The sequence below is a fragment of the Canis lupus genome, chromosome 4 (genome assembly GCF_048164855.1).
Source record: "Canis lupus baileyi chromosome 4, mCanLup2.hap1, whole genome shotgun sequence".
Lineage (NCBI taxonomy): Eukaryota > Metazoa > Chordata > Mammalia > Carnivora > Canidae > Canis > Canis lupus.
Genome location: NC_132841.1, coordinates 70,397,643 through 70,415,060, shown reverse-complemented (window position 1 = coordinate 70,415,060; position 17,418 = coordinate 70,397,643). Strand labels below are relative to the sequence as shown.

Below are 17,418 nucleotides of genomic sequence, written 5' to 3'. Positions count from 1 at the left end.
ACTGTTTGGCAACATTTGGAGGGTATTCATGAAATCCAAAAGGGCACAATTCAAGTAGGTTGGGGGTGTATATCAATATAACCCAAACTTGAAGCTACCACTAACCTGAAAATGTCACTGAGCTGGTTTATCATTAATTTCAGGAATTACTCTAGGCCCTATTTATTAGTGTCTCTATGGATCTTTTCAATATCTTTGTTTCTCCAGTATTAGTCCTGTTGCCTTCAACTAGATTATCTGCTCCTGTCTGTTTTTTGTACTTATCACTTATTTAGATGATCAGGTTAGTATTTTGCTTTACTGTCTCCAAAGAGATTATTCCCTTGGTTCTAGAAACTATACCCTATAGACCAGGGACTTTTATCTTTCCCACCTGCCACTGAGAGGAGCTCTGAAGAATAACTAGTTCAGAGGTACAGTAGAGACTGAAGGATCATGTATGGAAGGTAAAATCCACTGTAAACACTGTAAACACTCCAGAGTGAGAGTCCTCTGCTGTGCGAGCCTAGAACCCAGCCAGTGATGGAGGCTGATGAGAAAAGCTGTTCATCTGTCCCACACCCAGGGCCCAGGATCCTGCTCCAAAGATACTGACATTGGCTGTAGACTATTCTCTAGCATTCTTCACATAAGCAATAGCACCACATTAATTATCTACACCCTGATTCCCTTCCTTCTCAGCTTCTGACTTAAGGACTTCTTTTCTTTTTTATAGATTTGACTCCCCTTCTGGACTTAGTACAGAGCTCTCCCTCTGATCTTTTATTGTCCTCCTAGACCATGATTTAGATTCATCCCTTGAAAGACCCCATCCCCTGAACGACCCTATAAGAAGGTCCTCTGATCACACTGTTGCCCCAAAGAGCCAGACTAACAATCCTCTGGATATCAGGCGCAGTGTATTTGTTGGTTTACTAGTTCTATCATACCACAGACTATGAGGCTGAGACAACAGAAATCAATTTTCTCATAGTCCTGAAGTCTAGAAGTCTGAGATCAAGGTGTCTGGCTTGTTGGTTTCTTGCAAGGCTTCTCTCCTTGGCTTGTAGATGGCTGTCTTCTCCCTGTGTCTTTAGATGATCTTTCTTCTCTACAGCTGTGTTCAGATTTACTCTTCTTTTTTTTTTTTTTTTTTAACATTTTATTTATTTATTCATGAGAGACACAGAGAGAGAGAGGCAGAGACAGAAGCAGAGGGAGAAGCAGGCCCCATGCAGGAAGCCTGATGCGGGACTCGATCCCAGGACTCCAGGATCACGCCCTGAGCCAAAGGCAGATGCTCAACTGCTGAGGCACCCAGGCACCCCCAAATTTATTCTTCTTATAAGTCGTATTGGATCAGAGTCCACCATAATGACTTCATCTTAACTAATTACCTCTTTAGACACCCTACCTCTAAAAACAGTTATATTCTGAAGTATTGGGGGTTAGGACTTCAACATATAAATTGGAGGGGGACACAATTCAGCCCACAACATTCAATAATTTTCTTAATTAAGCCATTTCTTCTATTTGTCTACTAGTTTTACTAGACAATTTTCAAATCTCATTAATCTTTTATTCTACCACTGAGAGGTAAATTTTGTAGGTGTTATTAGTTCTCTTTTACAGATGAGAAACTAAATCCAGAATTACACTACTTATCCAAAGTTGGACAGTTAGTGGCAAAACTGGATTCAGAATCTACGTCTATTTCTAGTTCACCACAATTTTGCCTTTTCCCCTATGCTGCCTCCCCTTCCCATCACCAGTAAAATCCTCTTTGAAATGATCTAAAAGGTCTCAGCTTGGTCAATACTTTTTGGATATAATAGTCTCATGACTTTTAGACATTTTGAAATACAATAAGTTAACAAAATTTTTTTCTTTTTCTTTCTTTCTTTCTTTCTTTCTTTCTTTCTTTCTTTCTTTCTTTCTTTCTTCTTTCTCTTTCTTTTCTTTCTTCTTTCCTTAATAGAGCAGTTTCAGGTAAAGCACATCAGTAGGACAACTTGGTTCTTGCCTGGATCTATTTTAAGTTTAAACCTAAATGATGTCAAATTAGGCAAAAATAAACTGAAAAGTGTATGAACATCCAGCTGTTTTCCCTTCATTGCACCAGATACCTGGATACTTGGAGGCAAAATAAGCTTGACTCTGGGGAATTATTAGGAGGAAATAGTATATTATGCAAAAACGGATGTGTTACTGAAATGAATGCACTACATAAATATTAAGAAAGAAGATGAGTGGTCTTGGATAGCTCCTTCTGAGCCCATCACTCCCTCCTGAGCTCCTCTGACTCACTAGGCAGATAATGTTTTGTAGCTGAAAGACTGTGTATGTACAATGCTTACCACCTGCCTTTCACCCTGCTGAGTTATTAAGCTGAGTGGAGAAGTGTTTGTAAAGTACTTTCTGGATTCTTAGATGATGTGTTTATCAAGTAAAACATATCTCTAAGTGTTTCAATCTCAGCTTGAAAGTCACTTCCCAGATCAAAGTAATGTATATCAACACAACAGGCGATCTAACTCTGAGCCAGAAATGCATTAAATGAAGGGCCATTGATGTACACCTGGGCCCATCTCCTGGCCATGAAAAGTTTCCAGCTTTAGTAAAAGGAAACCTCAGGAGCAGCTTACACTCCAGGACACAATGTGGCAGGCCCAGGCAATAAAACACCTGCTGTAGGAAGGAATCTTTTTGTCAATAAATAAGACAATGTGTTTCCTTTGAGTGAAGAAATATAAGCTAATTAGGACTGCATTCTTAACCCACAGATCTGCCAGTTTGCTTAGTTCATGCAATTCATCAAGATGAAAAGATAATATAACAGCAGTGTCCAACACTATTTTTTTCAGGACCTTTCTTGATTTCCCAAGTCTTATTTAAGAGCTTCTTTCATGTGCTCCCAATGAGCCAACACCAGTGACCTTTATGGAGGGCCTGCTCTGTGTCAGTAATGGTTCTGGGGGCTACAATACAATGACCTTACCATCATGGAGACTACATTCCAGTGGGTGAGATACAATAAAAGAGCATCCAGCAAATATGACATTAGCAGTTAAAGACAAAAGAACTGTGAGGAAAAATAAAGCAGGGTGAGAGAATAGAGAATGCTAGGGCTGGGGTAGAGGACGGAGTTTTCTTATGTGGGGTAGTCAAAGCATCCTCTCAGACGAGGTGTGGTGATATAAAAGTGGGTTCACAATTTTTTTTTTGTCATTCTTCCTATCAAAGATAGAGTCTATGTGCCCTCCTCTTGAAGCTGACAGTGTCTTTCTTAATCCCTCGATGAGTAGAACACAGTGGAAGTGAGCCTTCATGACTTTAAGGCTAGGTTAGGGATGGCCAGGCAAGTTCTGCTGGCTTATCTAAAGACATTTGCTCTGTTAGCCTTTTCCCACTATGTATAAAACTGACTACCCCGAGTCTACCACATGGAGGATAGAGGGAAAGAAAGAGAAAGAGAAAGATAAAGAGATAGAGTCTCAAGGAGAAATGACTGTTCCAGCCCCTTGCTTTTTCAGTCTTCCCAGCTCAAATGACAGACACATGAGTGAAGGAGCCATCATAATAATCCCAGGCCCTGCCATCATCTGACTACATCCATGTGAGAGACCTATGGAAACCATTTCACTGAGCCCACTCAACCCTTGGACTCATGAGCCAATAAAATAATTGGTATTGTTTTAAGCTACTGTTTTGGAACAGTTTGTTACACAGCAAAAAATGACCAGAACAGAAGGTGATACTTGGTTAGATACTTGGATGAATTCAGAGAGAAGCTATGTGAGTGTCTGGAAAAGAAATGTTCTATGCTAGGGGAAAAAAAGTGCAAAGGCCCTGAGAGAATATGTTGGAGGCACAGAAGTATGGTGACAGAGCAGAGTAAACAAAAAGGAGAATGGAAGATGTGCCTGGAGAAAGAGATTAGGTGCAGCTCCTGCCTTGTAGGCTGTGATGAGGAGTTTGGGTTTGCTTGTGAGCTTGATGGAAATTCTCAGAGGAGTATGAGAACAAGGGTACCACCCAGAGTTATGTTTTTAAAAGATTTAAAAATGTCTCTGGTTACTAGATGGAAAGCTGACTAGTGGGGTGTGAGCAAGGTTGGATACAGGCCAGAAATGACAGTGATTTGGACTAGAATAGTCACAGTAAGGATACCAGGCAGTGGGTAGATCTGGGATATATTTTAAAGATAATACCAACAAATGTGCTGTTAGATTGTCTGTGGGGAGGATGCAAATAGAGGAGTCAAGTGTGATTCCCAGGTTATCACCTGGGTAATTTAATGAGCAGTGGTGCAGGTTGGGTGAGGTCAGTAGAGAAATCAGTGGGTATGTTTTGGACGTGTTAAGTTTGAGATGCCTGTTAGATTTTTCAAGAGCTGCTGACTTAAGTAATTAGACATTGCACTCAGGGAAGTGAGGTGCACTATAGATACAAATACGAGAGTTGTCAGAGTGTAAGTGCTATGCCACTCCATGAGACTGGGTGTGGGTGTGTATGTCTGGAGTAAGGCTGAGGTTGAGCCAACATTTAAAAGAAATGTTACAACAAGTCTATAGACTGATGGGAATGATTCGGTACAAAGGGAGATAATGATGATGCAGGAGAGAGGGGGCAGTTTCAGGAGCAAAGTCCTTGCAGAGGCTAGAACAGATGAAGCCAGTGCACAGTGGAATGGTGAGGCTCACAGGAGCCTGTCTCCCCTAGTATCATGGGCTTCACTCAGAGACCTTGGCTGAGCTTCAATCGCTGTGTATTTGTTTCTATTCCTGAGCAGACTGTAAGCCCAGTGAAGGCAAGACCCTTGCAACTTGTTTTACACTGAAGTTCCTGATGCCATGTCTGGCCTGTGTTACAAACTTAATAGATATTTGCTGTACTACCTGGATGAATAGACAAATGACCATCCTTGTTTAATAGTAGTTGACAAATCTGTTAACTTATGTTGAATATGAATATTAAAATCGTAGGTGTACACAACCAAAAGAGGGAAAACTGGCATTTTGGATGTCGTCAATTTAATAGTTAAGCCTCGTTTTTCCATTAACAGATGTTTGGGTATTTTTCCAGATTGTTGAGATAAATTTAACTCAAATAAATTGAATGATAATTGCTAACATTTGGGAGTGCTTAGTTTATGTCAGGAATTCTTCGAAGCCTCTATTATGATCTCACTTAATTTTTACATGAGCCCTATGAGATATCTATTACTAGTATTACCATCCTTTAAAGACGATGAACTGAGTGAGCCACAGAGAAGGTGACTAATTTTCCTCAGTTTACACAGCAGAGGGCACCTGGTGGCCAGATTGGGATTCAAACCCAGGCGGTTTTTCTCCAAGGCCTACCTACCTAGCCTCTCTCAGGACTTCTAACTCCCTGTTTAGTGCTCTTTCTTAACTGTATGAAAAATGAAGACTAAGATAAGTATGAAAATCATAACTACACCAAGAACATACCACCGATGCTGTAAAAAGATGAATGTCAGATTAGGGAAGGTGTTTGTAATTCTTACCAGAACCGAAGGACTGGTTTATAAAGTGGTCATAGAAATGCATAAGAGAAAGACAAGAAGCTCAATGGCAAAAAGAGTAAAGAACGTAGACAGTCACAAGGGAAAACATACACATGGCTTTTAAACAGATGAAAAGATATGCAACTTTATTGTGGGAATCATTTCGTAATGTATAAAAACATTGGATCATCATGATGTACACCTGAAACTAATAGGATATTACATATCAGTTATATTGCAATTAAAAAATAAAAAAGAGAGAGGGAGATTAAAACTATTTGAAGAAACATTTTTTTTTTTTTACACCAAAAAGAGAGACTGACAAATATCAAAAAAGTTGGCTAACAGTTGTTGCTGAGGCTGTGGTAAGTAAACACTCTCATACTCTGCTGGGGAAAGTGCAAAGTAATAACAAACCTCCCGGGGCCATGGGGCCATTTAAGCAAAGTCACAAAGGTGATTTCCTTTTGACCCCTTTACATCACTTCTGGGAATGAGTCCTCAGGTGTAACTATCCACTTGTAAGATGACATACAGATAAAAATATCCATTGCAATATTATTTATAGTACAAAAGATTGGAGACAACTTAAGTGTTCATCAATTAAAGATGGATTATCTAAGACTGCATATCCACACAATGAGAAATTAATCAGTTGTGAGGAGAATTAGGAAGGTCCTTCTAACTGATACAGCAAAGTTTCCAGGATATATTATAAATTATATGGGAAATATATTATAAATTATAAAGGAAAAAGCAAAGTACAAGATAGTGTGTAAAAGGAAGTGGAAAAATTAGATTACATATGTGTCCATGCTTTAATCTACACTAAGACATTCTGGAAGGATACACAGAAAGTTAATGAAGGTGGCTGCCTATGAGAAGAGGGTAGGGCAGGAGAAGGTAGTATTCTAAGACTTTAAACATAAGAAGATAAATATGATGAAAAGTTATAGGTAGGGAAATCAACTTCTCAATTTGTTATATTTTTTGATCTTTGAACCATGTATATATGTTATTATTTATAAATTAAAAAATAATATAGTGATAGCAGTACCCATGGCACTCAAAGCTGGCCCGTCACTGTGCTAAGGACACTGCATGAATTATCAAGAATTTCACATTTTTATTCCCACTTTGCAAGTGAGGAACAGATTTAGAGAAACTGAGGACACTGCCTCGGGTCACATGGCTCATAAACGGTGGACCCTGGAATCAAACTCAGGCCACCCACTGCCAGGACCTGTGTTATGAGTATGACTCTACTAGCGCATTGGTTGTAACATTTCTGTTCTCCTTAGAGAAACATAAGGGATGATGCCCCATTCGTGGCCTATTCTCATGAGTACTCTTATGTTTGCAAACAAATGATTATTGATACATCCCCAACAATTCATGGGTAGCAATAGCTCACTGTCGCTGTGGCTTCAGGTGAAGGCATCTGCAGCCATGTGATATCTCCTGAAGGCAGCTGTAACTCTATCCCTTGTTTTCCTCAACCAGAAAGCATATCAGAGTAATAGCAAGTGATTATTAAAAACCACATTTCACATATACTGAGTTCTGTGCCAGGCACAGATGTTGGAAGTACAATGTATGAATGATAATTTAACTGTCATAGAAACCCTTATTAGATAGGTGCTGTTATTGTCACTGTTATGGGGTGAATTGTGCCCTGCCCCCTCCACCAAAGTTGAAGTTATAACCCCTGCACCTCAGAATGTGATCTTATTAGGAAAAAAGGGCCTTTACAGAGGAAATCAAGTTAAAGGGGATTCATTAGGGTGAGCCCGAATCCACTGTGATTGGTGTCCTCCTAAGAAGAGAAAATTTAGAACCGACAGAAATGCACAGAGGAAAGATGGGTGAAGATGGAATGATGTAGCTGGGAGCCGAGGAGGCCAAGGATGCCGATCACCAGCAGAAAGTAGGAAGGATCCCACCCAGAGCCTCAGAGGGAGCACCGCCCTGTGGGCACCTTGATTTCAGGCTTCTGGCCTCCAGAATAGTGAGGCAATAGATTTGTTGTCTGAAGCAGCCCAGAGTGTGGCACCAGGAAATGAATACAACTACCAGCCTACAGATGAGGTACTCAAGGTACAAGAAGGTTGAGTAACCCACCCAAATTTACATGGTTGGTTGGTAATGGTGCCTGGAGCTGAGTTTGGGAAGCCTGGCTCCAGAGGAGGGCCCCATTCTGATCACATCTGTATTTTAAAAAATCATTTGCCAACTCCAGTTGTCTGGTTGAAATGATGTGTCTCCCTTCCTGAGGGGTATGCACACTCGGTTTTGACCTCCACCCTCTATCAAAGGGCAGAGCACGGCCTGTTGGAGCCGGGGAACCCTAACAGGCTCCTAGGGGCCTGGAGGTGAGAGTGCTGGAAGCCAAGTCCAGCTCGGCGGTGCAGCTGCTCAGAGCTGGGGGGCCGGCCAGGGGCTTCGAGGTCCTCCCTGGAACAGCCGAGCATGGCCGGGACCCAGGGGCACAGACTTCAAAGTGGCTGCAGCCTTCCCCACGGCCTCTCATTTTTGATCAGCGGGAGTCTCAATCCAGGAATGTGGGTTGCTTACAGTGTTTTGTTAACTTAAGAAAGGGCCAGAAGGCTAAAGCAACTTGTAGTAAATTGCCTTCCCAGATCCCCTTTGTACCCGATGCCCGGAAAATGTTTTCTGGGTGCAACAGTGCTTTTTAGCGGACGTGGGCAGAAGAAGTGATGGCAAGAGGGAAGGCCTGGTGCAGCATGCAGCCGGACCCGTGCTGGCCCGGGGGGGCGGGGGGGGCCCTCCGTGGGTGATGCAGCCCTGTGAGCAAACCAGGGGCCCAGGGGAGCCCAGGAGCCACGGCAGCTCCCCCACTGCGGCCCAGGGGCCGGCGGAGATGTGCTTGGCGACAGACGTCAGATTCCAGAACAGAATCTGGTTGAACCAAGAGTCAAATGATCAAAGTGGAAGTGGATGCAGGTTGCGGTTGTGTCTGGGCAGAGGGAGAGCGTTTGGCCAGATACGGTGCCCCAGCTCTACCGACAAAACCCGAAATACTTCGATACTGTCCCCAAACCGGATCATTCTGGATCGGATGGCACAGGTCTATGTGTTCTCCAGCAACTCTGGGCACAGCATAGATGTTCGGTAACATCCTATTAATCTGCTTGATTTATTTCCTGGCCCGACCTGGCAGGAGCTTCGTGTTCCCAATGAAGATCAGAGCAAAAGGAGAGAAAGTCTTTGCTGGAAGCAAGACCGACGGGCCCACAGGATGGTGATTCTTCTTGAAAGGAAGAACTACGACCCTAAGCCTGAGGTCAAAATGTATGCCTCTGGACACAGCTTGGGGTGTCAAGGAGGAGAAGCAAAATGCTTAGCCTTTGCCTGACCTGAGGGCAGAAAGGTGATGCGGCCACCCGTTAGGAGTGCTAGACATTGGGGCAGAACGAGGGAGAGATGAATTTTCTTTCCTTTAAACTTTTCAGGGGTGAGACACTGATAAAGTCCGGTTTAGCAATCATACCCTGGTGAAAACCAGCTTCATCTCTTAATTCCGAGTACCTAAAGACTATCTTGGCCTTATTAACATTTGAATGCCTTGTTTAAAAGAAATTGCTGGAAAGGGCAGCAGGTTTCCTTAGACAACTCTGGAAGACACACTCCTATACTTTTCCTCACCCTTTTTCAAAGTTTAAACTTTGGGGCTGTCTTAATGTGGGTTGAAGTTTCTTATACCTGCTTTCCTGCTAAGAAGGAGACCTTGAAATATCAAAGCCAGCAGTGAGATTCCAGAGACAAATGGAAAAGCGACTCACCTAGGAGTGGGCCCGGCGGTCAGGACGCTTATTTCGAAAATGCATAGTGCAAAGGCAAACCTCTGGCCCGCAGACATCTGCTCTGGCTAGGCGGTGCCGAGTGGAATGGCCAGACAGGTCCTGCCAGGTGTTGATCTGCAAAGGGCCAGAGAACTGGGAGATGATTACTGCTTGTTTTTGGTCGGGATTTTGGTCAAACGGGGCTTCCTGGGAGCCAAAGTCCAGTCAAAGGAGAGTCGTTTCATAATTCTTGGCCTACTGTTTTCTTATACTGACCAGCATATTGGGACAAGGAACCCATGGGTGCTGAGTTGACTGAGGTTAGCAGGAGGCTTGAAAACAAAAAACAAAAACAAAAACAAAACAAAAGGCCAGTGTTTCTCCTCCAGGGAGACGCCAGGAGGAAGAATGAGAGAATGTATAATTTAGGGGAAAAATGGGCCTGTGGATGGTTCTCAGAGAGGCATAAATTAGTAAAAGAAATTAGTCGAAGAAGAGCCCTGGTTGGAACAGGTGGCAGGGACAGATGTGGCGATCTGAGAGCGAACGGTGTGGGTTATTGCCACATGGGTGTAGCAAAGTGCAAAATGCAGTTATAAAGCTGCCTTTCTTTATAGATGCAGTGGATCATTCTGAATCTAGGTAAACTCCCTAAGGCATGCATCCCGCAGGAGGGAATGTTCTAGGTAAACTCCCTAAGGCATGCATCCCGCAGGAGGGAATGTTCTCCTTCTCTCAGGAATATACCTGTCGGCAAGATCGATCCTGGGATGGAGCAATTTGCTTCAATCCATCATAAGGGACTCCCTCCCCTTCCTATTTTCACTTTCCCTGGGACTCGTGGAAAGGGTGAGGTGTCTCCAAAGTGCCAGAGGGTATGGATGCCACAGCTGCTCTTAAAACACAGGTCTAGGATAGAATGACCTGGCACCCGTGAAAAACCACTGATGCCTGGCCACCCCCCACCTATTCCTATTTAATTGGTCTGGGATGGGACCTTGTATCAGTATTTTTTTTTAAAGCTTGCTAGGTCATTCAAATGCGTGCCAGGGCCGGGATTTAGAATGACGAGCTTCAGAAGCAATATTTCATTAAATTTCTGAAAAAAATATTTGCTGGCACAGGACTTATTAATTATAATCAATACTTATTAATTACAAATAGGCAATTTTCCAACATGAGGACATATGCAGACTGGTAAACAGAGGGTGGGGCCGGGGGGTAACAGCTAGTTTTTCCAGCATTGCCCTACCTTTCCGCTAATGGTGCCACTTAGAGTAAAAGTTATTTATTCTCCATAGGCTTTCTTGTTGTGTATGTGGAGACTTTGAGATCTCTAATGGGGCGGATTTCAGCCGTTCCTGAGCTTGCTGTCAACCTGCAGACGGTGCAGAATTGCCGAGTAATGTGGTGATTCGAATGTGTGCAGCAACACTGGTCCCCAAGCCGATGATGAAGATCTATGCCCAGGGACACTTTTTGGGAGTCTTAGCTAACTAATGACAAGCGGAGACCGGCAAGATAAGGTGATGTTTTATGCTAATTAGACTTAATGCTCATTGGTTAGACTTTGTGATTCTTGATAATTAGATGTGAATGGAGATTGAAAATCACTTCTGTCCTTGGAGACTGACTTACCGCCTCAGAGGGTGGAAGAGGGGAGAAGGGGAATTTCTTAGCTGGCTGCTTGAATGCTGTAGAAGTTCGGTAGAAGTTCTGTTTCTTTTATCCCCATGGTTCAGGCTAAACATAATGTAGCAAAGGAATGGGAGCAAAATAATATAACAATATATCAATTATATATTATATGTTAGTGATATATAATATATGGTATATGTTACATTTTTGTAGTGCTTTTAACTCTTTTTTGACCTTAACACTTAATCTGACATTTTTAAAAATGAGGTTTATACTTCTGTGTGTATCTAGGGGAAGTGAAGCATGTTGGACTAGAGAAATGAAAACAATAACATTTTTATTTAATACGTAATGGCTTTCTTTTTTTAAGATTTTATTTATTTATCTGAGACAGACAGTGTGCGTGAGCATGGGGAGGGGCAGAGGGAGAGGGACCACAGACTCCCCACTGAGCAGGGAGCCTGATGCAGGGCTCAGTCCCAGGGCTTTATCCCAGGATCCCTTTGATTATGACCTGAGCTGAAGGTAGATGCTTAACTGACTGAGCCAAGAGATGTCCCAATACACAATGGTTTTCAAAGAAAAGAAAGGAGAAATGTTTGTCAAACTTCTATGTGTCAAGGTAATATACATGTGTATGTATAGATATATTTATATATATAAATAATACATATTTATATAATTTTTATATATAATAACATATTTTATTATATATGAATAATATATTATAAATATATTTTTATTTATATATAAATAAATAATATATTTTAATATATATAAATAATATAATTTATATAATTATATAAAATAGCTAACACACACATATATATATATACACACACACATACATGTATAAAATCTCATTTAATCCTCAAAATAATCCATTTTACAGTTGAGGAAACGAAAGTGCACAGAGATCACATCATTTGTCCAACATCACGCAGCGTCTGCAGTCAGTGAGAAACTGGCATTCCAACTTGGTGTGCCTGACTCCTCATCTCAGTCTCTTCCCACCACACATCAGTTGTGTTATGTTGTTATGTTAAACAACTTGAAACTGTAAAATTTCTCACTAAACCCTCTCAACTCTATAAATAGTAGGCTTCTGGTTTAGCTTTACCGATGAGGCCCAGAGAAATACAGCCAAGGCTGCAAAGACAAAGTGGCCGAGGCGGGATTTGAATAAACATGTCTTCAAACTCTGATGCCAAAGTTTTCCACTCTGCTGAGGGCTCTCAAAGTTTTCTCCACTCTGGAGCCTTAAAAAAGAATTTTGTTTAATTTCCCTTTGGTTTCAGTTTGCTTGGGAACTTTGTGGCACTAAATTCTATCTATTGCACAATAATTATACTTTTTCCTGTTTTTTAAATTTTTTATTTTTTAAAAGATTTTATTTATTTATTCATGAAAGACACACAGAGAGAGGCAGAGACATAAGCAGAGGGAGAAGCAGGCTCCATGCAGGGAGCTCACTGTGGGACTGGATCCCAGGACCCGGGGATCATACCCTGAGCCGAAGGCAGATGCTCAACTGCTGAGCCTCCCAGGCATCCCACGTTTTCCTGTTTTAAAGTCAGAGTCACACACGTGTATACATTAGAATGTGTGACCATTAGGCAGAAACACTTAATTTTTACTGAAGTGATGTAAATGTTTTGGGTGTAATTTCCATCTGGCTCTCTTAAAGTGATGGAAGCAGTTTTCTGGAAGTTTATTACTAGAAATTTCATGGACTCCCTCAGTGTTCAGGGATCTCAAGATGAAGGCACCATCTCATTCTGTATCTGTTTCTGACTGAATCCTAAAATATCCGTGTGTCCTACACCAACCATACTGAAATTGTAGTGCTTTCACTTATGACACACACAACTGAGGGAATTAGAATAATTTAACAGCAGGCCCCTTGGTTTGGGGTGTGTCCCATTTCCTGCTATGTCCCCAAAGTCTAGGAATGTGCCTACCACTATTAGGCTTCAACAGTTATTGGGAACTATGCATTCATAGATGAATAAATAAATATAGATGAGGAAAATGATGTCCAGGAATAGGAGGTGACACTCCCAAGGTCACACGGTTAGAGGTAGGGGGGCATCAGGTTCCAGCTCTCTCCCTGTTGGTTCTGTGCCATTTTCATTACAGGACTTTCAAAATGAGCTCTTTTATAATGCAAGAGAGCACGATTTCTCTATGGAGTGGTTCTGGGGCTGTTTGTGAAGTTCAATGGGAGTGATGTAAGTCTGGCGATCCCTTTACAGTAATAAGAATTCCTGTGGCTCAGATCTGTTTACAGTCACATGGAACTACTTAGGGCCCCATGAATTGCATTACAGCACTTCATTTAAGGAAAGACTCAATACAATCCCTCTTTCTTTTGAAGTTGACAAGATCTGGCTATGCCACCTTCTGCCCTTCTGTTCACCAACACTGTTGACTGTCTACATTCACCCAAGACTTTTGACACTGTCTTCTCTCTCTCTCTCCCCACTCCAACTCCAGCTTTTTCTTTAGTGATGTCAGTGTTCTCTGAAATACCACTGCACCTAACTCTTTCTTGATTCCAACAGTTCTATGAATATTTATCTTAACCCCATCTAGCCCATTGTCCTCGCGTCATTCTAACACCTGTAATGGCTTCATCTTTGCAAATGTCAATATCCTTACTGTCTGACCACTGTCTCCAAGTCTTCCAAGCTGCCTCATCCTCATACTCTCAATATCCCCTTTCTCTGCTTTATTGAACATCCAGCTCCTTGATTTCTTCATTTTGAGTTTCTCTTATCGCTATTGCCTTTGTCAGCCACACTTTTTTTTTTTTTTTCAGTTTGTATCAGGTTTCTTCCCTTACTACGTGGTTGTGCTCAACCTATTGCAGTTTTCCCTTTGCTTTTATTACTCCACTGAAGACCTCCTTATTGCTAAATTTGATGGACACTTCTGGGCCCTGATCTCTGTCGCATAGAGGCATCTGTCTGGACTGGCCATTCTTATGCTTTAAAATTTGCTGTTCCTTTGACTTTTGTGATACATTTCCTGATCATCTGCTTCTCTTTTACCAGCTCCTCTCCCTTGTCTGTTATACAATGTTAATATTCCTCAGTGGTCTGTCCTCTACCGTTTCCACTTCTCAGTCTCTACCCTTCTTTTCTTACCCACTCTGAAGATTAAGCCTACTATTCAGAACCAGAAATCTCAAAAGATTGGTCTGTTGAAGTTCCTTTACCAGGAACTTCTGGGTTTTTGTTTTAGAAGTGTAGATATCGGGATCCCTGGGTGGCGCAGCAGTTTGGCGCCTGCCTTTGGCCCAGGGCGCGATCCTGGAGACCCGGGATCGAATCTCACGTCAGGCTCCCGGTACATGGATCCTGCCTGTGTCTCTGCCTCTCTCTCTCTCTCTCTGTGTGTGTGTGACTATCATAAAAAAAAAATCATTAGAAGTGTAGATATCTAGAAGTGATACTTCTTGAAAAATGCAACACTAATAGAGTTACTTCCCAGCTTAACAATCTTCAAGTACTTCTAAGAAATCTCAAAGTGGACTTTGATTTGCCTATGATAATTTGAACTTATTTCTAAAATCACACACATAATTCTTGCCCTGTCCCTGTCCAGGAAGCTCTTCTTATATTCCTTATTTTTATTAATGAGTCACCATTAACGGTCTTTCGGGTTTCTGTATCTGGAAGTCATCTTTCTTTTTATTGCATTAGTATTTTGACAGTATGCATAGTGTTAAGCAGGCTCATAATGGTTACTTCATAGTTATTCCATAGTTATTTCATAGTTACTGGATGACTGGTTGATTTCACTTGGCTCGGGTATGTTTGGTTTCTGGAACTTGGAACTTTGACAAAAAGAAACTAGTATTTGAGGACAAAACTATATACAGATTTACCAATTAACAACATGTAAGCCCAACTAAATATAATAGGGGATGATGCTTTGCAAATTTTAAACTTTCTTTGATTTTCTCTTTTAAAACTATGTTTTCTTGATTCTGCAACCTCAAGGCTGAATTGTGAGGCTTCTTACCCAGGGAAGGAGATAGTAGAATAAAGAAGCAATCAGTCACCTGTGAATCTCAAAGTAGTGGAGACAGCATGGCTTGTGATGTTGGTAATGTGAGAATATTGCCTCTCCTGCTGGATCAGAGCAGTCGTGAGAGGGAGAGAGGCAGAGCGGGGAGAGGCGGGCCTGGAGATGAGTTTACGAAGTAGTCTTTCAGGCCACCCTTTGGAATGGGGCCAGCATGGTAAGTAGGTTGAGGTCAGAGACAGATGTTTCTTTCCTTGCCATCTGGAACTCTGGGAGAGCAACTTCCAGGCTTTCTCAGTATGGGGGAAGCCAAACCAGAACAAAAGTGGTTGTGGTGTGTAGTTGGGCAGAGGAAGGACTGATTTTGGCTTCCTAGGTTTCTTTGGCTGTTTTGGGCCACAGAGGATACCAAGAAGTTCCCGGGCCCTGAGGAGGGATAGGGGAAGGGATAGCTGGTAAACTAGCTGACAGGTTTGCTCTGTGAAGGATGATGTGGCCCTGGAATTGAGGGCAGAGATGCAAAGGCACTCATAGCAGATCCCTGGAGTCTAGTCAATGATGCCTGAGATGGGGGTCCAGGCTGCAGGGAGAACCACCCAGCCTTGCAGGCCACTCAGCTGCATGGAGAGGAACAGACTCTCCATTCTTTAGCCAAGAGTATTCATTACAGATCCCACAAGGTAGTAGCCACGTAGATGGGGTATATGCTATAGAGATCGGAAGAATCAGAGGATACTACAAGGACCTACCTGAGAATCTAAACCCCTTCTCAACTTTCTTCTCTCCCATCAAACTAACCATTACAGAGAAGAGCAGAAAAAGGGGAAGAAATATGAAATACTGGGCACATAGCCAAGAAAGAAAGTATCCTTAGAGGGAGTGATCACGGCTAGAGTGGGGTTGCAAGACCAGACTAAATGTTGGCATTCATACCCAGCAGAATAGAGACCTGTGACAAAGAGCACACTAGGGAAAGAAAGAAAAGGGAGAGAGAAAGGGAGAGGGAAAGAAAGAGAAAGAAAGGAAGAAAGAAAGAAGAAAGAAAGAGAAAGAGAAAGAAAGAAAGAAAGAAAGAGAGAAAGAAAGAAAGAACGAAAGAAGAATGTGGATATATTTTTTCTCTCTACCCCAGTGTAGTGTAAGCAAATTTTTGACCCAGTTTAAGAAAAACGTTTTTATTTCTTCTCCAGACATGTTTTGCTAATTCTTTTTCTGTAGGGGAAGGGCCAGTCGTAATTACAGATGATTTAACTCAGGAACTTAATCCTATTTTTGGTCTGGCATCATCTCCTTCATTTTTTCCCCTTTACTGATCTGTGCTTTTCCTATCATGGGGGTTTTGTGTGAATTGTTGGGCTGCAAGACATCTCTCTGCTCTGTGATCACTTGTTCAGTTTCCAATCTCTACAGTGCAAAGGATTGTGTTTGTCAAAGGATTGTGTTTGTCAAATTAGAAGAATGAAGAAAGTCATCACCACTAATAGGTTTTTTAAACCCCGAAGAACTGAGAAGGAGAGAATGAGAAAGCACTGAGTAAAACAAACTGTGTCATGAGTACATAATTTTGATCCAATTCATTAAGAGCATGATCCCACTGGTGTTTGAGTTTTGTGAGAAATATACAACAGTAATAGTTATAAAATTGGGCTCCTCATTGACCGTGGGACACCCAATTGGCCTGCTTGTGAGCAGATGCAGGATGATTTGTTATTGATAATGTAGAAGATATTGGGAGAACATTACTCACAGCCCATCTTTCATTGTGAGCAGCTCATAGCTTACGTGAAACATTCTGATGGAAAATACCTGAATTAGAATGTACTGTGTGAGGTTAGATTGATGCGTTGCATTTATAATAACTAGATAATTCAAACTTCTAAGTGACACTTAATTCATTCTGAGAATGTGCCCTGAAAAGCCCAAAGAGGGACCTATTTGCCTAATTAAACATAAGCATAAATATATCATGATAGGCATACTGCGTGTAGGAAGTAGAAGAGGAAAAAAGTACTAAGAAGAGAATAAAACCTTGGTGAATGTGAGACAAGCCAGTGGAAATAGGCACTGGGGCCAGTTTTTGGAGGTAGTGGAGTGCTGGAGTGAATTTGAGGTTAACTGCAAGGACACTGGCCATTTCAGCCACTTACTAGCTCAGCGACTTTGGGGAGTTCCTTAAAGGTTCTGTGCCACAGTGTCTTCTTCCATAAAATGCTGGTGGTGGTAGCAGCCTACCTCATAGGACTGACATGGAAATTAAATTGTTTATTGTAACGCACTCAGAATAGTGTCTGTTGTGTGGTAAATGCTGGGGAGGTGTTTGTTGTTATTATTCAGTGACTTCTGTGGACCGTCCCTGCATCCAGTCTGGTTTTCCAGATTTGGTAGTTGGGCTCGCAGTGAAGAGAGATGAAGGATTGTGAAGTGTGTCAGGTAGTA

The 17,418-nt window shown here is 41.9% G+C and overlaps 1 protein-coding gene across 1 annotated transcript in view; it reads right to left on the bottom strand.

Annotated features, from left to right (window-relative positions):
- C9 (complement C9) overlaps nucleotides 1-9,487 on the bottom strand; it is a 58,922-nt gene extending 49,435 nt beyond the window's left edge. The window contains exon 1 of the mRNA XM_072824810.1: nucleotides 9,313-9,487. Within this exon, the coding sequence (XP_072680911.1) occupies nucleotides 9,313-9,389 (77 nt within the window). The 5' untranslated portion in view covers nucleotides 9,390-9,487. The remainder of the gene's footprint in view (nucleotides 1-9,312) is intronic.
- Between the last annotated feature and the right edge of the window lie 7,931 nt (nucleotides 9,488-17,418).